Source organism: Stegodyphus dumicola, chromosome 7 (genome assembly GCF_044657685.1).
Source record: "Stegodyphus dumicola isolate Sdum_Otavi_A_Nest chromosome 7, ASM4465768v1".
NCBI classification, from domain to species: domain Eukaryota; kingdom Metazoa; phylum Arthropoda; class Arachnida; order Araneae; family Eresidae; genus Stegodyphus; species Stegodyphus dumicola.
In genome coordinates this window covers 28909805-28934343 of record NC_140774.1, presented here as the reverse complement: position 1 = coordinate 28934343, position 24539 = coordinate 28909805, and the positions used below count along the sequence as shown (strand labels likewise).

The window sequence follows — 24539 nt, the reverse complement described above, 5'->3', positions numbered from 1 at the left end:
CCAGAACATCGGCAGAGAAATGTTTCTAGTCAAACCGGAACATCCCGGTTTTAGAAACAAACCGTTGGACGATGGTCCAACATCATTTGGAAATGGGAGTGGATTGATATTGGAGACGGCTCGACGAAAGATTCCATCTGAAGTTCTAACGTCTACGACTCGTACTACTCCATCTGGACCAGGAAAGGCCTCTAATGCGAGCTAGTGTCCACTGTTTTTATCCTTTAACAAGACTAGTTGTCCTGCCTTGAGATTGGATTTCACTTGATTCCATTTGAACTGTTCTCCAAATGATTCAGATATTCCACGCTCCAACGGTTCCAGAAATTAGCTCTAAGTTTTTGAATTAAGGTCCATCTAGAAGACAAGGACAAAGAATCTGGAGAATCATTCGGTTCTGGTATCGACAAAAGTGGAGCTCCTATCAGGAAATGACCTGAAGTCAAAGGCTGAAGATCTGTTGGATCAGCCGAAATAGGTGACAGAGGTCGAGAGTTCAAACAAGCTTCTATTTGTGTAATTAATGTATACAGCTCTTCAAAGTTTAAAATTGTCGTTTTCGAGACCTTTGTCAAAATTCTCTTCATTTGTTTTATATTAGCTTCCCATAATCCGCCAAAATGTGGGGAAAGAAGGAGGAATAAATCTCCGTGTTATACCTTCTTCGGAACTAAAGCGTTGAATGGGGTCCGATCTACAAATTCTAAGGAGTTTATCAAGAACATTCTTCGTTCCCTTGAAGTTCTTAGCGATATCACTCCAAACAATGGATGGTTTGGATCGTCTGGAAATAAACCTTCTAAGGCATGCTAGAAATGCTTGAGTAGACAAATCCGATACTACTTCTAAATGAATAGCCTTTGTACTAAAGCAAATAAATATCACGATGTATGATTTTAAAGTAATCCTAGATCTTTTCAAGTTAGGCTTGGTGATGACTGGACCTGCAAAGTCAGTCCTATTTTTTCGAATGGTCTAGTTATTATAAGTCTATCTCTAGGTAAGTCTCCCATCACTTGGTTTATGGTTTGGTTCCTTGTCCGAAAGCAAGTCATGCATTTATTTATAACGCGTCTAAATCTATCTCGTCCGGAAGGTATCCAGTATAATTGTTTAATAAGAGAAAGCGTTGTTTGAACGACCGAAAGAAGAGATTTTTTGTGATAATAATCTATCAGTAATTCAGTGAAATGATGTTTTTTGGGTAAAAAAAAGTTGATGTTTCTGATCTTCTGAAAGATTGGAAAGACTCAATCTCCCACCAATTCGTAAAAGTTTATCTTCGTCTAGAAATACATTTAAGGATAAAAACCTTTCTATTACTTGGAACTGATCGTTTCGACTCCAGGCACTTAATTTCAGGTTGAAATTCATAATGTTGTACACATTTGACTAGCACCTTTGTTGCATTCTGTAATTCAGAAGCACTTAAAAAACTTTCCTTTTCTTAATGGTGGATTGGTTTTACGGTTCTTCACAAACCTTAAACACCAAGCAGTAGTTCTAATCAATTTGCTAAATGATGAATACCTTTAATGAATTCTTTCTCATCGAATTTTAATCTGTGATTATGTGAACCACACCTGTAAACCACAGCTCTCCTTCGAAGTTATTCAATATCTTTGAAATCTGTCACTGATTCTGGGAGTTTAGGCCACGAATCGATGCTCTGTAATAGCCACTTAGGTCCATGCCACCACATGTCACTATTTCATAGTTCAACTAACGTTATTCCCTTTGTTGAATTTGTCTTCGTTCAAGTCAGCATATCGACTGGAATTTCATCAACAGGGCAATAATTCCAGGACTCGGGTGATGTTTTCTCTCGTATTTCCATTACTCGATGTTGAATGAATGGCTTCCATTTATTTAAATCGCCCTTTATCCAATGTAACGTCACAGAAGAGTCTGACAAAAAATATACATTCATCTGGAGTCTTTTTTTCTAACTGTTCTTTCACATTTGAGGCTAATCTTGCTCCGATAAGTGTTCCCATCAGCTCTAGTCTTGGAAGGGACAACTTCAGTGGATCTACTCTGGTTTTGGAAATGACAAAACTATTTCCTATTTCACTGTCCTCCGTGACATATCTCAAGTATATTACAGCTCCATATGCCTTCTGACTTGTGTCGGTACAGCAATGCATTTGAATATCTCTCAATTCAGACTTGTTAGTCTTTTGGAAGTAATGTCACGTAATGTTTACATTCTGAATCGCTGACAGTTCATTAGTCCATTTTTCATTCTGTTTTCAAAGTGCAATGGCAACGGATCATCCCAATCTGCCCCAAGTTGCCAAATTTCCTGCATTAATAATATATTTTCCCTAATAGTGAATGGATATATAATTCCAATGGGATCGTAGAGCTTTCCAATGGTTTCAAGAACTTCTCTTTTTGTTTTGGGAAGAAATCACCAAAAAATGCCAAACTTGATGACCATTTGGTGACATTTTGGTCCGGTACCTGTATAACTGTAAATTGATGATGTAATTGAATAACTGCAATTGATCCGTATATGTAACTGTAACCATGTCCGGCCCTTATATATAACTTTAACTGAATATGCCTTCCAGTAATTTCGAGAAATGGAAGGTACAAAAGATTTCTCGTTGACCAGAGGTAAACTGTATAAGACCGCAGAGAGCATCAGTTTTCACTTTTTACTTCATAGCTGACTTATAACTGATTTAAAGATCGTGCAAGCTTCGCTCTTTGGATACGTTTTGCATTACGTTGTGTTTAACATTCTCAGCAACCTGAAATGGTAGTTACGTATTGTGCTCCGTCATACTGAGAAGAGCTGCACGTGTATTATTGTGAAAAGTTCCAGAACTGTAAAGTGTTTCTTTTAATAAAATAAATCTTATCAAGCTATCATCGATTCTGCGTGCGTTCAATCCATTATAAACCCGTACGCAAGCAACAGTATTTAAAAAAACCTAAGGTACAAAAATATTTAAAGCATTTAATCCAAGTATTAGAAACGACAGTATTTAAAATTTTTCTTTTCACTTTAGGCCTAAAAATATTGCTTTTTAGCACGTTGGTCCTCTTAGAAAGAAAGTAAATTATAATTAATTTTAAGCATGATCATTTTAAATGTACTACTGTGAGCTTATTGCTATACAATCGTGTATGATCACATCTTTCTTCTTTCAACAGTGGTCAAGCTTACCTCAAAAACATCAGGATCCACTCTCCGTATCGAATTATTTACAAAGGACAGTGACTCCATCAAGTACAGGCCTTTCAAACCATCTCCCTCTAAGGCAGTAAGACGACTGTTATCAAAATTCAAGTTACGAAAGGAATCACGAATTTTCCGAAAATCTGGAAGTTTCTGGAATAAAAAGAGATAAAAAATTATGGTTTCTTTACTACAAAAACGTTTAGCTTTCGATACAAAATATTCACATGTTTACATTTCGAGTAAATAACTGCCTGAAACTTACAAAATTTCGAGTTTCAGACGCAGATCTTCTAGTTTATAAATAGTTAAAAAATAAAGCATACTGTATTGGATGATCTAATTACTTGCTACCCAAAATGCCTGATACAGCTATATAATATTATTTTTAAAATATATCTAAAAATCTAAAATATATCTATATTTTAAAATATATCACTGAAATCGTTCGCCATAAATCTCTGTCAGAAGTCATACTGTTACGTATTATATAATATATAATTTTTGTAAGTTATATGTAAAATTGTAATAGCTTTTGTATAATGCAACATGAAAAGTCTGAAGAAGCGCAGATTCATTCGGTATACCTAAAGCGATTTCAACTTTACCACTCTGTGTTTATGCAAGAAATGCATGTTTTTGCATTAGTATAATCAAGCATTATTACCACTGTAAGGTTTTATTCTGTAAAAATTAACTAGGAATTCTTTAAATCCTACTTAGACTGATGAATGAGTTATCGCTATGTCAGTGAAAGTACAGCAGAGTTTTAAATAACTTTTTTCCATTAAAATTTTGAAATCAACAAAATGCATAAATTCTGCCTACAGTGTCAAACTTCCCCATTTGCGGGTGTAGTAGAAAGTCGAAACTTTAAATAGTTATTCGCAGTCGACAGACTACAATATAAATGATTCCACTAAGACCTCCCTGGAAGAGGGAAGATAGCTCACACACAGCCGAGCTTTAAAGCCTCCTTTGGGATATGTTATCTTCAACTAACCACTACGTCGTTCACGGCAGTAGAAAGTATAGAGCATTAAAAATGATATAAAGGCATTCACAATATTCTTGCCAAACTTTACAGGAATTTTTAATACAGATTTTCACAAGATCAAGTACAGCCAAAATGCTTATATTTCCAATTATTAAATTATTTTGTTTCTCAGCGCATTTAAAAAATTTATGTATATTTACGTAAAGTTCTATATATCATAAAACTATTCTATATATCATAAATCTATATATCATAAAACTATTTACATCATAGGAAACTTCCGATTATATATCTGAAGTTGAAAAGAAAAATATTTTTTGGGATATAGCCGATACCCACCGATATATTGTCAGTAATCTATTTCCCTCTTATAGAGGTAAAGTATATTTTCGACGAACTGTAAGTGCACAAAGGTATCGCCACCGAAGGAGGAGCTTCCAGATCAATGAGCCCCCAGTAATATTTTATGTTGCGCCTCGGAACCTCTGACGCGCTTTAAGCAAAATGGTTGAAACTTTCTTTCCACCTAGTTTTATCTACAAAGTAATTAAAATATCGTGCATTCGTTGTGAAAATTTCCAATGCGAATTTAGATCAAATGTAAGTAATTGTGAAGATTTCACTGCCTGTTTAAAATAATTTGAAAGAAATACAAATAGATACTGGATGCTGCGAATACAAATGCGAAATAAGAAATTAACACCAGCTTTCAAATATTCAGCGTAACAAAAGCAGTAAAGATCCATTAATCCGAACTAGTAGCCCCTCCCTCGGGTGTGATACCGTTGTGCAACTGAGAGCTATGCTCCTGGCTACTATTGTTTGGCAATCGTATTTAAAATCGCATGAGATATCTAGTTGTGACGAAAGATTTCCGCCAGAAAACGTTCTTAATAAAGATTTAAAAAAAAAAAAAAAAAAAAAAAAAAAAAAAAAAACATGAAAGCAATACCTTATATAGAGCGGGTAGTAATTACCATCGAAATCTATTATTTTCTGCCAACGGTTTGGTAGTTTTTCAGAGACCATCGGCCCAGAAACTTAATGGCCTTCAGTCCAAAAACACATCAACCTCATTTCGGACATCCTGTGCAGATTGGAAGATAGCACGAGCAAGAAAAAGTTTAGAAATCCGAAGGAGTGATGTTGGGGCTATATGGTGGGTGTGGGAAAACATTCCTTTCGAATTCGTAAAATTCAGGCGGTGAATCCAGACACATGTGATCTTGCATAATCTTGATGGAACACTACCTTTTTGAGCCGGAACTCAGTTCGACGTTTTCTCCTGATAGCAGCGTCAGCGTGGACTAGAATTTCGCTGTACACCTTCCCGTCGAGGGTTTTATTTTTTTCCAGATATAATACCACGAATGAATTTTTATAAATAATACCACGACAATCCCACTAGATACAAAGCTAGATCTTTTTGTTAGTCAAACTGTGCTTTGCAACGCTACCGATGTGCTTACCTGGCGCAGACCAAACCTCTTTTCAGCCTTTGTTAAAGTAAATCCACTTTTCATCACATGTGACGATCCGGTCCAGAATTTTGTCCTTCCATTCATATTCGAAGACATTAGTGCAGGCCCAAGCTCGTCTGTCCTTATCTGCTTGAGTCAGCTTATGCGGCACAGAGCGACTGAACTTGTACGTGAAGTTTATGCGATGCATAGCGCGACTAACAGACATGACACTAACGTCTAACTCCTTAGCAAGCTCTCGGGTGGCTGCATACTGATCTTCCTCCACAAATTCTCGGCGAGTTATCTTAAGCGGGCTTCAACACCATCAGTAAGACAGCCAGAGCGCTCTGTTTTTTTGAATATCATAGTCCTTGTTTTTGAACTTTCGGTACCAAACCTTCAACAGTATCGTGTGATACAGCATTATTACCTAAAGCTGTATACATGATTTGGTGACATTCTGTAGCTGACCTTTTGTAACAGAACTGAATATAAATAATGTGATAGTTCCATTTCAGACACCTTCTACTTAATAATAATGATACTTTTTCACAACTGTGATCTAATCTAAAGCATGTCCTTTCTTTCAAATGCCAAAAATTGCTTTGACAAAATATGCTTAAACACGTCAACGCGAACTGTTTGCACAGACGATATTTGCGGTGGCGGGAAACTCGCTAAAACCCGATAGTTGTTATTATCTGCCCCCACATGAATTCTGCTAAATACGAAGGAAAGTGATTTTCTTCAATGAAGAAGTAACGCCGAGCGGAAAAAGTAGTTTGAATACCAATGAATAGAATATTGTTAGGAACTGAGTAATTTGCGGTGGAAATGATTGATTGGAACAGTGGGATTCGGTTTTTGATACTGATATTTAAGAAGAGACTGTTAACAATCATAAGATGCAAACGATCAACAAAATTGAGTAGTTATTTGATGCACATTTGAAATTGAAACTGACATTTAGTGTGTAGAGACATTAGGATTTTTGGAAGCCGGAGAGATGAAAAATGAGCAATCGCCTTCACCGGGAATCGAACCACGGACCTCTGAAATATTGGCCCAGCGCGCAGAACCACTACACCACGAAGGCACGCTAGGAAAGTGGGAGAAATACCTTATAAATGTATGAAGAAGGCAAAGGACGCGAACATGGCCAATTTTAGACATTACCAACTTCAGAAAATGTAAAGCCTCGGTTTTCGATATGAATGATTGCGTGACAATCCGTGCCTTACTTTTCCTGTCTAGGATTTGCTGAGCAAGGGCGTGAACGTGCATATTCCAAATTGAGCCGCTTAGAATATAGGCTTCCGATTGTTACGATGTGCGAAGGTCCGGGTGAGGTGTCTCTGTTTACGATGAGTTATAAAGAGATTGTTCCGGGTAGATATTTAGTGCGACGGGGAGGACAGGTGTATTGCTATTAGAAAAGATCGCTTAAAGAAGTATGTATCAAGTTCCGTTTGTATCCTTGCTCCAAGTGAAGCGTCTATCGGGCTATTCCATTGCGTCGCGTAATTGTTTTCAGAATTTTTATAAACTCCGAAGTCTGCTCAAGTATTCTTCACCTCCGCTTAGTGTATAGTAATGAGTGAGCCTTAAAAGAACTTTCATTTAACTGCTATCTATGAAAAGTTAATTTTTTATCGACTGTTATGAATCTTAAAAATTTTATATCGTCACAAAGATCGGAATATCTGTATTTGCGTAAAATTATGGAAATGTTAAAAACGAATATCGTGTTATAATATTATTCTATCTCTCTGTGTACTAAAATACAACTTAAACTCTTCTAACTTTTTGCTTATCACGATCAAACCTGCGTGTAATCTTTGGTACAACGTATAGAGGTCTTAATTGCAAGTTCATGTGATTCGCCTAAGTGTCTTAAATACTCAACATTTGTCAGCGTTAACACTGGAAGATGACAGTTTCAACGTAACTGAAACTTTTTCAATTACTTTTTTTTTATTTTTATTTTGGCAAAATATCACATGCCTGGAAATAATGAATTGCTTCTGCTTCATTTCTCAGCATTCTAGTAAACGCCTCACGCAAAATGCATTAAAAATTACCGCAAGACGAACAAATGTACTTTCCCAAGAATTTTCAGTGGTAAAAGAACAACCGAGAAATGACGCGATGCTAACAAGCGTTTCCTCTAATTTGCTTGAAGATGACGTCGAACTAATAAAAGAAACGCTCTCCACAATATCTAAATCAAAATAAGTAAGTAAATAAATAAATAACCGAATCTTACTGGATAAATGCGCAACAAATTCTAAGGTTGCAAGATTCACAGAAAAACAAAGTATATATTACATAGGTGGTCTATCAGCGGATCCCAGACAATACACAAGTACTGGAAAACATGTTCAAATTCATATATTTTATCGCTGTAACAACAAATTCATGTATTTTATCGATGTAATAAACTAAAAATTTAGTTTCTTAGTGTTACTAATTATTATTTAATCCTTTAAGTTACTCAGTCTTTTAGAGTCATACTAATGTTTAGAAGGTCGTCTATTCAGATCATTTACATAGCACACATGTCTTTGAATGCAGGTAATCTATTTTAGTTGATGAGCCGATTAATTTTGATCTTCAGAATATGTTTTGGAATATGTATGGATGATAACTGTGTTAAGATACGATCTAGTAAGCCTTCGTAAACTTCTCATCTGTTTATAAACACTAGTTATACTACAGGCATCATTCGCTATTTATTTCTTTAAAAAACGCGAAAGCTAAAGCACTAATAGCACTCGTGGAAAAACAGGTTCAAAAGGTCTTACAAATTCTTTTATTGGTGGAGATTAAGTGAAATAGCAACAAGGTGCAGATTTTTATTGAGTCACAGATAACACCTGTTATATAGAATCCAGCTACCGATAACGTTCGAAGTCAACGATAAAGAAACGATAAGCTCCATTTAAAATATTATTCTCTGACATTCTTGGTAATCAGAGAACAGCAAAGACATTATCAGTGAAATGTCATGAAGTGAATATATGACTTGTCGCATTTTTTATACTTTTCTGCCAAATCTGAAATCCATAACAAAATATTTCGTCAGATGATTTCGTCAATGTATAGTGTAACAAGTATGTTTAGCAATGTGTTAACATGCGATGTAACCAGAAGAATATTTAATTACAAAGTTATTTTGGGCATGTTTTTACAGTACAGCAAAATTCCCGCAACAGTGAGCTTTTAAAATAACGTTATCCCATCAAAAGCTAATATGGAATGTATTGTGTCTTCAGATCTGTTACCTGTATTTTGTAAATTCTACTTTATGCAACGCATGCAGAAAAACTGATACTTTGCCCTTGTATGGCCATGTAATGTCTTGATTTCGGAGTGTAGCTTTAAACAGTTGCAGGATCCGGACGATAGCCGATTAGTCTATGCAAGCCGCCCGGGCGTCCAGACCTGCTCTCACCTGTCACCTGTAACTGCGAAGCCAATGTATTGAAAAAGCCAAATAGTTCTACGCTTGTAGAATAATGTTACTGCCTGTTTAACCAGACAACAAGAAGTTGTACAAAATGTTCTCGTTCTTACAGGAATATTGTGATACTGAAGTTCTGTTCTGGGGCTCTAGTAAACAGTATTTCCAAGAGCAATTACAGCGTCCCCTAAGGAGCCTGAGAATAAATGGTACATAAAATGTGTCTCTTGTAGCAAGTCTTGTGCTGCGTCTGTAGTATAACTCCACGAAATCCAAAATTGCATCTTTCCGTGGGAAAAAAACTCTGAAAGAAATATGATTCAAGAATATAGCTCTGATATAGTAATGGACAAACACGTTTTGAAGAGAGCCAAACAAACAGAAGAAAAACATTAAGCGGGCCAGTGTAATTTATTCTAAAACTTTAAAAAGAGCATACAGATAAAAAAGAAACAAAAAACACATATTAAAAATAACTAGTTAATAATTTGGCTAATATGACTTTAATTACGAATGACTGTTAAAAATTATATATGAAAACATAAACTTATTATGACAGGAAAATATATGCGATAAATTTTTTTTATATTTGTTCACATTTAAAGACATAGAAAAGTTTATTTTAAGCCCAAAGGGGTGTAGCCTAGAAGGGCTATTAGTTTCGAAACGACATTTTGCGTTGTTTCACTATAAATGTCCGTTTCACTTTAAATTATTACCACCCTGTAATACATTTAAAGGAATTAAATAATGAACAATCCGCATGAATGTATGTATCATCAACATACATTACTAGAGTAGTGTCTTGAGTATGTGGGATGTCGTTTGTGTAAATATTGAAGTAAAGCGGGCCCTAAGTTAACCCTTGTGGGACCCTAGCCCTAGGAGATTTTGTTGTTAACACGAACGACAAAGCGTCGATCCATAAGATAAGTGATGTGAGTGACGTAATCTGGGAAACCCAGGTTTATGATTTTATGCATAAGGCCCTCCAGCCAGCTTTATTATTTATTTAGTTAACAATCAGCCTTCGAATTCAGACTTATATGCCATATATTGCCATATATAACATATGCCAATTCGTATACTGAAAATTATTTAAACTTACATTTTGATGTTCACAATGTGTTGCTGTTCATGTATATAATTCATGCATACGCAAAACAATCTCAGTTTCTCAACGTTCAGTTATTACGAGTTTTCACATTTGAAAGCGACCATTTTTCTCTTATATCTATAATACTCACCAAAAAATGACTTAGTTAAGGAGTATACTTCAATTATTTCATGAAATAAGTAAGTATTTCATGAAATAACTAGTCAAGTCGATTAAAGTTATAATGTATTTTCTGCCTCCTTCCAGCATGCCTTCGTAGTGTAACGGTAGCACACTCGGCACACATTCGAGAGGTCCAGGTACGATTCCCGGCGAGGGCATTGCTCTTTTCATTGGTTTCAAAATAATTTAATGACTTTACAGTGGTACCTGAACTAAAAGGTGGTGGACGATAATTCGTTACCAGATTCGGCAATTGGGTATCTTAATTCCCAACCCCCCCATAAAAGGGGAGTATATAAAGTATTTTCTACCTCCTTGAAGCCTACCTTCGAGGTGTAACGGTAGCACACTCGGTGCATATTCCAGAGGTCCAGGTTCGAGTCCCAGTGAGGGCATTGATTATTTTTCATGTACTTCAAAATAAACGTAATAATTCTACAAAGTCTGTAATAGAGTAATAATTTTCCCCTTTAAACCTAGTTATTCTATAAATTAACTAATGTTAGAAAAGTGAAAAATTAACAATTTGAAACTAAAACAAGTTTGTTGTTTAATAAATTAAGCGATGATAAATAGTTACTCTCGAAAATTACATTTCATAATACACACAGATTATAATAGGTAAATAATAAAGAAAACCCTAATATATAATATAATATTATATTATAGTTAGATTAGTTAAACATCAATAAAAAATAACAGAATATAGTGCAGCAATAGTTATATTTAAATTCTTACAATTTATAATTATATAAATTATTAGGCTACTTTGTCCTGCTGGCAAAAAAGAAACTTACCCTGTTTAAAAAATATTACAAAAATTTTATCCAATACGAAAAGTATAAATAATTCGTGTAATACAAATAATAATTATTATTATTTTTATTTTAGATATTATTAAAAACTTACAGGTAAGACAACTTACGTTGACTTAATAAAAACACTGTAAAATGTAAGAGCAAAACAAAATGTAAGAGCATTTTAATTTAAAATTTATGAAATACCTTCATTTTAATTTCAATTATTTATTAGAACAAGAATTGCTGTAATGACACTTGGAATTATATTGCATGTTACTTTTGAAAAAGGCACACTTTTTATTAGCAAACAGTACCGCAACTTTGAGGGGTCGCGTGCCGTCCTTAATACTTTAACGATTAGGCAATCGCTATACTATAAAATAATTAGTTAAATTGTAGAATACAATTATTTCATACATTTTAACTGATTTAGTTAGGCCATTCATGAAATACCAAGTTATTTTATGAAATAACGGATTCCGTTCTTTAACGGTAGCACAGACACGTTTCTAATTCAAGATACGAGAAAAAAATGTTACTATATTAAATTTTTCTCTTCGGGGTCATATGACAAATTATAATTTATTTTTGTAACCCCACGGTTCAATGAGCGCCACCTAGCGGCCGCCGGGAAAACCACCGGCCAACAAAGACATACAGAAGTTGGCAGGATCTTGTCTATAAATCATTGGGCTCTTAAAGTGCTGCTAAAGATCAGTAAAAAATTTCGGACTTTGGCTGCCTAGATAATAATGCCAGTATAACCAGAGGTATTGTTGTTTTACGTTGACAAAGTGTACACAGCTCACTGGGATTTCTATGCTGAATTAAGGTAAGCATAGCCGTCAGTCGACGTACTGGACTCAAGACACTAAGCATGGTGTTCTCCGAGATTTACTGTGCAACTTAAATGTGTAATTATAACGGCCTTAATTGTAATGTTTTATCTTAATTGTGTTTTGTTAATTAAAACTATTTAAAAAGGCCAAGTGAGTCTTTTGTTTATGGTAGTTTTGGTTACATTTTTACATAACAATTTTTAAGCATTCTTTCTATGAAGACAAACTCTATGGAGTTCTGTTCTTTACTTTTAAAATGTCCGTATTGTACAATACTTGAAATAACAGTCACCTTTGTACTGGTACTTACAATATGAAGGGAGATGAATACAGCGCCTCCATTATCTTGTCAGGTTGGAGAAGAAGGTACCAAAAAATTACAACTAGCTCCAAATTCCGGCGAATGGCATAATTCCGGCATAGACGTTTTCATAATTTTATCATGTATCTTATTATAGTATGCTTTATCGTGTGAAAATGATCCATTTTACATTCCTTTACAAAAGCATACCTCCTCTTAGGCGGAAGGATCAAGTGTATAATTCAATCCAATCTGATGCTTTACATTTTATATCTGACAAATGAATAGAAGATAAGTCTATTTACTATGTTTCAAAAAATATGGCAGAATACGTGCACAGAGCAGCTATTATTTGAAATGAACGGGACCAGGACAAGTTCGGATAATTCATTTTCATACTTAAAATATGATGTTTTAAGTACACAATTTATTAATGAAGATTATGTTATTCATTTTAACAAAATATAACAAATTGATTATCTGGCATTTAATACTTTAATTCAACAATTAATTGTATATTTCAGCAAAACGAATTGAAGATCGTAATAACTGCAATCACTCATGTTAAACCATTATAAAACCAATAGTTAAAGCACTTCGTCTGCACACTTTTAAGGAGCAGCAAGCATTGAATTTTGGATAACCTAAACTTTTGTACTTAGGTGCCATAGTTACAACTTTGCTGTTTTGTAGTTAGGTACTAAGACCACAAAATTTTTCTATCTAGACCTGAAGACCGAAAGAAATAAAAGTTTAGAACAAGAAACAGGCGGCAGTGTGCTAGAATAAGGAAACTGAGGCATAGTGATTAAACGAGAAATCATGTAGATTGGAGAAATAAATACACTGGTTCTATACACAAAACAACTGAATTCATATACCATGCTGGTACCGCATTTCTAAGTTTTAACTTCATTGGTCACCTACATTATAAAAGAGAAATTTGTGAAGTGTTCGGATAATCAAGACTTGTAATAAATTCGGATAATCAGTTAAAACTGACCGATTTTAGTTGAAAATAAATTAACTATCTAACATTCAACGGTGGAAATAAAGAAGTATATCGAATGTTGAAAATTAATTTTGCCACATTTTTTATGGTTAATTAAACTATTTATTCCTTCCTATTTTAGATTCATTTAGTATCTTTAAAAAGATTTTAAAATGAAGAGTGGTTCCATTAAATGAAGAGAAAATTAAAACTGGCTAAGATAGAAACGAAATAGTTACTACAATAGCAGTCTGGAAAATCTCAATGCTCGTGACCGACTGAATAAAAAAGTGAAGACTTTAAAACAATTGCAGAATATTTATACCAAGATTCCACCTGCTCCAACTTTTTTTATGCCTCTCTGAATTTGCTTTTGGTTATAGTTTAAAATTAATACATTGCTAAGATATCTAATGTAATTGCGTTGATAACTTCAATTCTTTTGATTAAACAAAATGCTTATAAATGCGAAAATTTACCATTAAAAATAGAAGGTGAGTAAAGCAAAATTAAAAAATTCTAATTTTCAAAATCTGTACACAGGCGAGTTTAGTGATTTTTAAAGATGAAAATATTTTATTTTCAATAAACAATAGACATTTAAAAAAATTTACAAGGACTTATTTTTGCATGTTCATAATAAACAGGTCTAGTCATATAAAAATAAGTATTTAAGAAATCTGTTTTAGTAAATAGCGACAAAAAGCAAGCATTGTAACGTCCAGTGATAAAAATATCACTCTAATAATGAACTATCTTATCTTGTATCTAATAATGAACTAACTATCTTATATCTTATCTTATGAGCTAACATTATTTTTACTTCTACCACAACAATTTTTCTGACATCGGAAAGAATAAGGTCATCTACCTCTGTCTCATTTCTTTACAACACTATATGATGGAAAGAATACATGCATTTTTATGTACTTTAGCTTTGAAGATAAGAATACGATCCCAAATGCTTTCCAGGGAAAGCATCTACCTATTTTTCAAATTTTATTTTCTTATTTTTAATTTCCTGAGGTAAAATATTTTGACAAGAAACTGAAATTTTTTCGCTAACACGCAAACATTATACTTTTATTATTATTATTACTCAACCCACCAGTGGCCTAATGGCTGTGACCGCCGAACACCCAGGCATGTCCACCGGGGCTCAAATCTGAAAGCAATTTATGCATCAGTAAACGCTCCCCCTTCGTTAAGAACGTTTCGCATTTTCGGAAACACTGCGTTAAAAAATTGCAGCAACAGTAATCTAGTTACAGAAAGCAGAACGAATGCGAAGTATTCAAGATGAAACCGCCTTTGAAATCATTTACTTTGGCTTTAATTGTAAGTTAATTCGTTAATTAATAACTTTCTAAAATTATTATTGGCTGGAATCTCATAAGTATCTGCATGATTAGTGTTACAAGAATCCTGTCATGAATTAATTTTGTAATGACACAGTTCAGAGCAATTTATTACAAGCAGTTACTAATTTTAGAATAAAAAAGACGAATAGCTGAATTGAAAGGGAGAATCAAAGGACTATTCAAAATTAAAATTACGTATTTTGATTTATATATATTTTTATCTATGTATATTATATAGAGAGAGATAAACAGATAGATAGATATAGATATATTCATAAATCGAAATCATAAATAATTATAAGTTCATTTTCATTTTGAGTGTATGGTTTCCCAACCGGTATAGTGGTTTGTAACAATGGACCCGGATTCGAGCCTCGGAGAAGGTATGATTGTAACTGTCCGTCCCTTAATACCAGGCAACGGTGGCCACTTACTACGTGCTTCCATAATGAAACGGCCACCACTTCCGAAAGCGCCTGGCCATTAAAAAAGAATTATGAGTTCAATGCATACAAAACGCAGAACTCTTCTAATTAGATACACCTACAAACATTATTAACATTATTTTCGAAGCTACGTTGGCAACCAGATAACTAACTGGGGGGTGTATATTTTGGCGAGTATTGTTCGATTTGGTTTCGAGAAAAGATTACACGAAAGCTTGCCCAGAATCCCAGCATTGATTTTGCAATCAGGTCAGCAGCCTGTAAATTATGCTTTAGATGAAGAAGAATATACTCAGTCAAACAATCCCAAATATAAAAAATCAAGGATTAGACAGAGAGAGATTGCTATCAATATCTCAATGTTCATCGAATCAGAATCCAATGACCTTACTCAGAGCTTGGGATTAAGCGAAAGCAAATCTAAAGAGGATTTTATAGAGGTATGTGCAATGTTTCATAATCTTCAAAAGGAACAATATTCAATTGATTATGTAGTTGCCCCAAAGTTCCTCCAAAATATTAAAACTATAAAATATACATTCACTTTCCAAAATATAATAGAAACGTTTTCAAGTTATTTTACTTATTGGTCATTGAAACTAATTTTCCTGGATTATCACCTTAATTTCCTCTGCATAATATGAAAGTAATTGACGAAGAATACAGTTCACGATTTCAGCAGCAGATATATCAAGTGAACAGTGATGTTCTGTTATCGTGCCTGGAAATTCTGGACGATAAAGGAATTCGACTACAACTGTTGGATGAAGAAACATTGGATCTCCTATCGAAATCGAAAGAAGTCTCGCAAGAAGAATATACTAAAGAATTTGAGTCATGTGAGACTTACAAGGAGAAATTAATAGAACCTAGGATGAAAGTGAAGCAAGTCACTGTGAAAATGGAGAAAAATTTGCTGACTGATGCATCTGTAAACGAAACCAGAACTATTGATTCAAGAGCAACGGCAAATTCTAAAATACTTTTAGTAAGATACACGAAAATCCAGTTCTAGATGATCATTTAAAATTCGTATATCTGATCTAGGCTACTGCTGCCAAATCGAAAGCACGAGAAATAATGCAGAGCTTCCCGACAACTAAAGAAAATTATCCGAAAGTCATCAAACATTTAAAGAACTGTTTTGGAAGTGAAGATATTCTTATACAAGTGTACGTTCGCGATTTATTGAATCTTGTGTTGATAAATAATAGTTCAACCAAAAAACACTTTACGCTATCATCGTTGTGCGACAGTTTGGAAACAAAACTGCGGGGTTGAAGAGGTAACAGAAGGTGAAGTAGGTAGAGAGCAGTATTTGCCTTATAGGGGCCTGTTTTTAAAGACTCTGGAGAAACTACGCGAGTAAGGCCGGTTTTTGATGCTTCGGCACACGCCAAAGGAGAACATTCCTTAAATGACTGTCTTGAGAAAGGTCCCAACCTAATAGAAATAATTCCAACATTGTTGAATCGTTTTCGGAAATATCCTATTACAGTAATTTCAGACATTGAGAAAGCCTTCTTGCAGATTGGTACAAGAGAGAAGAGCTTATTTACGTTTCTTGTGGAAAGGAGCAAAAGTAGAGAATGCGAAAATTTCTAGACATTGTTGTGTAGTTTTTGAGCTTTACTGTAGTCCGTTTTTGTTACCCGCTACGTTGAACTATCATTTAAATCGTAACCTAGATCAGTTTGCAGCTACAGCCAATATTTTGAAGGAGTCCTGGTATACTGATAATTGCTGACTAGTTTTAAGTATGTTGAAATATTGAATAGATTTGTACTAGAATCGAGAATGTTATTGTCACTGGTAATAATCTTAGAGTATGGCAGTAGAATTCTGAAACCGAAATAATTTCCAGCTCTAAATTAGATACATCCGTTTGCATTTTAGGGATTTGAAGGATGATACTCTTTCCTGTAAAACTGAGTTACTTAAGAAAGAGGAGATTATCGCGAGTAAACGAACACTCCTTTCTTGCGCACATAAGTTATTTGACCCAGTAGGCTTCTTTTCTCCCGTTACCATATTCCCAAAGTAGATACTGCAGGAGTGCTGGAAATTACGCTTAAATTGGAATCAAAAATTGCCTGAACATTTAGAAAAGAAGTCATGAAATCGGTAAAAGAATTGGAACTGCTGTATGATGTCAAAATGCCTAAATGGCTTAATATTGACAGATCGGTTAATGAATATGTGGGTCTTCATATTTTCAGGGATGCCAACAAGCCTATGCTAACTGTATGCCTATGCTAACTGTATTTTCTTAAGAGTAAAGACCAAAAAAAAAGGTTTTCCTAAATTTTGTGCAAGCACGCACTAGAGTTGCACCTTTAAAGAATACATCCATCCCTCGTTTGGAATTATTGTCCTGCTTAACCGGAGCACGCTTGGGACAAGTGGTCTTTTCAGATTTGAACACGCCAAATTTAAGAACATTCTTCTAGACTGACTCAACAACTGCTTTGTGCTGGATCCGGCGAGACGTACGATGGGGAATTTTCGTTTGCAATCGTGTCCAAGAAATCAGAACACTTTCAAAAATAGAAAATTGGCATCACATCCCTTCGCAGCTGACTGCAGCCGATCTCCCTTCTAGAGGCTGTTCAGTTAAACAATTTTTGCTGTCGAAATGGTGGGAGAGCCCATCATGGCTGTTAGAACCAGAATCGTCATGGTCAAAAAGCACCGATTTGCCGGACGATGAGGTCATAAATTCAGAAAAGCGTAAATCAATATTGAAAACTCTTAATAAAGACTCTAAACCTTACAATTGGTATTATAGGTACTTTTTATCTATAAAGAAAATTGTACGCATGTTAGGTTGGATTCTTAGGTTTTATTTTAAATTACGAAGAATTGCAAACGAAACCTCCAAAATTTTGTCAGTTTCGGAAATTGAAAGAGTTGAGATAGCTCGTTTAATATGTTATTATGAGATAGCTCTTTCATATGTCATTGTTTCAAAGAGAATCATTTAAGGGAGTGTACGATGATAAAATTAAAGACGTCAGACCTATAGTTGATCGTGATGGACAAATGAGACTTCTTCTCATAAAAACAGAGACTTCTGAGTTTTTAAGATCAGTACAAAGACTGTACAGACTTGAGCTGGATAATCCAGTCCAAAAGAATATGACTGAAAATATTCCTATGACTATCAGCAGTGGTAGAACTGTGAAACTAGTGATACATCTGTTAAATGTTTTGTATTTGTTTGAATACATCGTAACCATTTGATTTATTTTTTATTTTTTTAAGTTTAGTATTATTTGTTAGCATGTCTAGAAAATTATGGAATGCTGCATTTTCAGGTAATTTGTATGTAATTTTGTACAGCTCCTTTGGTAATTGTCAATGCGCATGCGCTATCTGAGTCTAGGAAAATGTATGTTTTAAGAGAACGAGTTTTCGTCAGGCATGTTGGTGCGCGCTTTTGCTATGTAAATAAAGTATATTTTTGTAGTACAGATGTTCTTTACTCTTTAATGGGAAGCACTAGGTTAGTGCACGAATCTCAACTGATTCATAATACATTTTTAAAACGTGCATCACCACACCTAACTCATTTACATGCAACTCGATACTAAAAACTCTGTCTGGTAGGGAGTTGTAAGTGGGAAGCAGAAATTTAAACGAAAGGGTTTCAAAATTAAAAATAACTGTTATAAAATTAAAATAACCCTTACAAGACGAAGTGTCATTTAAAACAAACTATGAAATTATTTCTTTAAAAGCTGAGGACTTGGGGTTGTTAACTAGAACTGAAAGATTTTTATGAATGTGAAACGCCTCTAGAAAATCTAATTCTCCAAAAGAAAGATTTTTTAAAAAATATTGGATTTTCCGAGCAACAATTTTCAGCAACAGAGGATTTATGTGTTTCTCCTTCCTGAACATATGTCTAATATTCCTTAGCAGGAAATTTTAAGTCTCTCTTAGTTTGACCAATGTAAATTAAACCGCATTTGAAAAGTATACTGTATATACCCCAATAATCTATTCTCGGAATAGGATCCTTAAATATAGAACTACGAATTTTATTGACAGTAGAGAAAACGAAGAGGAAAGAAGTCGAAATATCTGTAAAATATGTGCAATTTTACAGCTAATCAATTGAAAGAAAGGTACGGCAACAGAATTCTTATAATCTCCTAAAACGAGTGGATGTTTTTTGATGTACTGAGATCAGAATTTTTCTAACTCCTGGTCATTAAAGGTTAGGTGAAATGCCTTTGTCAAAAGCAACGGCTTTTAATTAATCTAGTTCTTGATCAGGAGCCGATTTAGACGAGAAAACTTCGTACGAAAATCTTCCTTATTTTTGTGTTTATCTTATCGCTGGATCTTATCACTGACTTCTTGTTCGTCTTTTGCACTTGACCAGTTGAAGAAGAAGGTTCCAAATTTAAACCTTTGAAACTAGTCTTGCAAATTTATGAATATTAAGCTGATTCTTGTTGCACTCCCAATAACAGCCATAGTTTCTTCTATTATTTTTTTCTTGAGCACTTTCAGGAAAATCTCTAAGAATCAACAGTTAACAGAAATTCAAAATTAATTAAGACATTCTCAATGAAATCTAGAATCTGTTGTCATAAATCGTTTAAGTTCATCAGTCACATAAGTTCAAATGTAATTCAATAAAATTTTCAAATATTTTCGTGTCTTTTGAGATGAATCATTCAGGATATCTCATACGATGAAATTCAAGTCAGATTTAAAATATTTTCATGAATTTTAGAGTCTCTTGAGATAAATGTATCTCCCGCTCATGTAGAATAATGGAAGCTGTTATTCCAATTGAGTGTTTTCTCGTATTAGCATTTTAATGTCGGTAAACATAGGAAATCTGGAAATCAAAATATCAAACACAATATGTAAAATGACAAATTAAAAAAAATCACCTTACTGGTTACAACATAATGATCGTCTCTAAATCATATACAGATTCTCTCTAAATAATAGTTAGGGTATGCTCTTGTAGTTTTTATTTATTAACGCACGTGCGTATCTAGAAGAATTTAAATTTTGAGTAATTTTGTTTATTTCATGTGAATGTAAGGACAATTTTTCATGCAAGTACAATTTTATCATAAAAGTCCAAAAGTTTCATATTTTTCTTTAAAGATTTAATTAATTTTTTATTAGCTCCTCATATGATCAGCTTAAGTACATATGTAAACTTTTAAGAGTCTTAGAATAATTGGAAGTAATGTTATCTCAAGTTAACCTTTCAGAGGTCACAAATTCCTGTTGAGAAGTTTAAGAGTTGTATTTCTTCTCTTCAAAGCATTCGAAAAAAATATCTATCTGGATTAGCGTTGAGTAAATTTTTTGTCGAGTCCCTAAGTTAGTTTTTCTTGTAACAATGGCTTTATAGATACAGCAAAACCTCGGTTTACGAACTTGATTCGTTCCTGAAAGCCATTCTTCACCCGAAATGTTCGTAAGGCGAAACAATATCCCCCATAGCAATTAATATAAAATGGATTAATTCATTCCTGCACCCCATGCGCTTGCTTATTTAAACTTTACAACAGCATTTCGTGCAACAAGCTTATAACCCAAAACCAATAAAAATAATTAAATATAACAAAATAAATACAATATGAAACACATAACTTGCACGAAAACGTAATTTAATTTTACTGTATTTGTACAAGAAGCGTGTACGATGAGAACGACTTAAATCTTCACTGTAACTTCTCCTGCCCTTGGTCCTCATTAAGATGCAAATTAAGTTGTAAGAATTATTTAAGTACAGGGTTTTGAATATTTTGGGTATACAGCTTTTAGCAGCTTGATCTGCAGTTTACGTTTTATCGCCCAGATGTACCAGTGAATATTTTGCTAGCAAACGTCAAAATGCGCCATTAAACTTTTGAGTCAGCTTTTTTTTTTTTTTTTTTTTTTTTTTTTTTAAGTAGACTAATTTTAGTAGTCTTCGACTACTATACCTTGAATTTGAAATTTCGACTTATGTTATTTAAAATACCTGAGTTATTTAAAACTTGCTTAAGACTTCATCATAATATTTTAGATGGAGCGGTCACTCAGTCACATGAGGACACATAAAAAAAATCTGATATGTACACCACATGACTTCCTTGTACGGAATATTAAATTATACGCATTTTTTTTTTTTTTTTTTCATTTCATTTAAACTTATTGGGTTCAATTAAATCTACTTCGCCGACAGCGCATAAACCACAATAGAATAAATGCATTCTTTAAAATTCACTCTAGTATTTGTTCACCATAGCGACACTCTGGCGCTAGATTCACTTAACAGTATTATATTTCGTTCATATTATAACTCATAATGCACAAAATTTATATCATTGTAAGAATAGAATTATCTAACCGTTGCCTCATCTTCTATTCAAATACTATATTATAGTATTGAATAGTATTGAAGCTAGAATGATGTATAAAAGAAATTAAGCAAACAAAACAAAAAAGAAACAGTTTTTCACAGACGATTGAGTATTTCTCATTCAATTAATTCAGTTCTCACTTCGCGAGAAGACAAAAATACGTAAAAACTCGAAATATCTATATTAAAAATTACGAAGTAAATCTTAAACATTTATTTCCTTGAAAAAATTCCAGAAAGGATTAAATATGATTTAATTGGCAATAATAAATGAAGGCGTTATCTTTGTTGTTGCGATGCTAAGTTTCTCTAGATTGGCAACAAATCCACTAGTCTGCTGTTTCAAATGTAAACAATCAATGGCCGCCATAAAAAAAGGCTTAGCGGCAGTTAGACAACTTTAAAATTGTTGATAATTCTAAAAATGTTGCATACAGATTTACTAAAGGCATAAAAACCTTTACCGGAAAATAAACAGAACATAATTCAAAAATTTTTAAAGCAAAAAATGTACAATTTACAAACATATACGAGTAAAGAAACTGAAATCACTGAGCCGGGTAACAGCGTGGATATATATATAAATATATTTATATACGTTTGGTGCGGCCGATTGCAACCAAAATACGAGGTACACATATACATGTTACAGCAGTCCTATATACAAAATTTCAACGTTTTGAGGCTACTCGTTTTTGAGTTATGCGAGACACGTACGTACATACATTCGTTTAGACGAAAAATTCTCTTCAGAATTCATTTTAAAGCAGTTTTATAATTTTTTTGGAGGAAACGAGTCTTTTATTCTGTCCTTACGTACAAATATCACGCAAAAACATCGTTAAACTGCATTCGATAGCGGTCAAAATGGATATTTTCGTTGAAATATGCTGCCTGAAACTTTTCGCGATTACAATACTTCCTTTTTACTTCGTACAAGGAAGTAAAAAAAAAAGGAAAAGGACCTTATAGGGTCAGGAAAACTGACCCTAAATAAAATAAAAAAGAATCCTTATAGGGTCAGGAAAACTGACCCTATAAGGATTCTTTTTTATTTTATTTTATTTTATTTTACTTTTTTTTTTTTTTTTTTTTTTTTTTTTTTTTTTTAAGTAATGGCCGACTGGCAACTTGACGACAGGCCATCAATATGAAGCAGTCCCAAATTATAACACATACAGGGCCGGATTTACGTAAAAACTACGCAAGCTTATAGTATAAATAGTATTAAAATTTATTGTAACAGACTTATAAAGGGCCCCATATCTCAAATAGCTTAGGGCCTTATCAACTCTAAATCTGGCTCTGAACAGATATAGTGAACTTCGGCCGTAGTTGCACTTAAAGAATACAAAAGATTGCTAAATGAATATTTCAAATGCCTCTCAATACTTATTAACACAATAAGATATCACAATTTACATATTTCCAAAGTTTACGAAAGAATCTTACCTGGATGGAACTTTGACGAACATGAAATCGTCGCAGTCTCAATACGTTATCGAAAGCCCCATCTTCAATTTTTTCTGTGGCAGGATCATCCAGATACAGTCGAAATACAATGAGTCCCTCCATACTCCTAGGCGGTAAAACTCTGAGGTTTTCGGCTGTAATTTCATAAGTCGTATTCACTTCAAATATCGAACCATCTCTTAACGCCCTCGAAAAAAATTCAAAGCTACTTACATTTTTGCAAATGATTCCAGCCACAACTTCATAGTCATAACAAAAACAGCCCTTTAGTATCCTTTCACACTTTTCCGTTGGAAAGGATTCATCCATGGGTTCCAGTCCAGATTCTGGATAGTCAGACTCTGCATGATCAGCACGCACAGAAAACATAAATATTGACAATATTGCAAAGATACTGACTAAAACTTCCATTGATCATCCAACTGGTCAAATAAAGAAATAAAATTCCATTTATTGCTAGATCGTCGGGAGTATTTATTCATTTCTTTCAGAAAAAAACTGATACTCGTTTTTCTCATTACGTAAAACAAGAAATCACTAGTGAAGTATCCATTTCGAAGTAAAAACTGTATATCCTCTAACTGAAATTCTTCTATTCCATGTGCGTAATAGTTTCTGAAAGAGTTTTGGGAAGAATAACTTTGACGAGAGCGCTCAAAAATTCGTCTGAGTCTCGGAGTATAAAAATTCTCATTGCGCATGTCCTGAATTTTCATCCGAATAGACGAAGTAGCAGATGGAGGTCGCTCGCCTCGTGAGGGAAATTGCCCAACGAATGTTGACGTCACTTTTTGGAAGATTTCTATTTTATTTACTTCCTACATGATTATGGATGCGAATGTTGCGATAAAAGTTTTCCGGGTATGTTAGCTGTGAGGCATTGCTGCCAAATATTATATATGTAAAATGCAACAGTGAAAAACGAAAATTTTCATTTGTATGTGGCATATTTAACGCCAAACCGTTTCTTACATTTAAAATTTACGTTCTAATTACTGAATCTTTAAATACCTTCTAGAGTCATCAGATTATTTTGGAGCAGGAGATGTGTAAAATGAGAAGTGCCCTTGGCCAATATTCAAACTTTGGCCCCCCGAATACTCGCCGAGTGTGCTACAGTTACACCTCAGATGTGTGTGGAAAGGAGGGAAAAAAAACACCTTATATACTTCCCCTTGACCCAATCGCTAAATCCTGGTGGTGAAGAATTATCGTCCTCCAATTTTTAGTTCGATCGCCACTTTAGAGGCATTCAGAATTTTTGATGCTGAAGTCGTGAAAAACGTGCACTGCCCTCGCCGGGACTCGAACTCTGGACCTCTCGAATACGCGTCGAATATGCTTCCTTTAACACCACGGAGGCACGCGGAAAGGTTGGAGAAAATACCTTATAACCTTCAAATAATCAAAATTTATGATTACAGAAATATCATTGTTAAATTTAAGTGTAAAATTTTCATGAATGCTATAAGTTTTAATTCCTTTACTACCTGAAAGCGTTACTGTTTTCATTTCTTTCAAACTGCATTCGATTCATAAAATTACAACAAATTG

The 24539-nt window shown here is 34.0% G+C and overlaps 1 protein-coding gene across 3 annotated transcripts in view; it reads right to left on the bottom strand.

Annotated features, from left to right (window-relative positions):
- The window catches only part of LOC118199557 (protein toll-like), a 91925-nt gene extending 68140 nt beyond the window's left edge, over nucleotides 1-23785 (bottom strand). The window contains exons 1-3 of one of the 3 annotated variants that reach the window (XM_035371446.2): nucleotides 23199-23337; nucleotides 22965-23119; nucleotides 3179-3343 (exon numbers count right to left, since the gene is read on the bottom strand). In XM_035371446.2, coding sequence (XP_035227337.1) covers nucleotides 3179-3343; nucleotides 22965-23087 — 288 coding nt within the window. In that variant the 5' untranslated portion in view covers nucleotides 23088-23119; nucleotides 23199-23337. Of the gene's footprint in view, nucleotides 1-3178; nucleotides 3344-9226; nucleotides 9418-22964 lie in introns of all 3 variants that reach the window. The other 2 variants (XM_035371447.2, XM_035371445.2) reach the window with 2 other exon arrangements.
- Nucleotides 23786-24539: the final 754 nt, after the last annotated feature.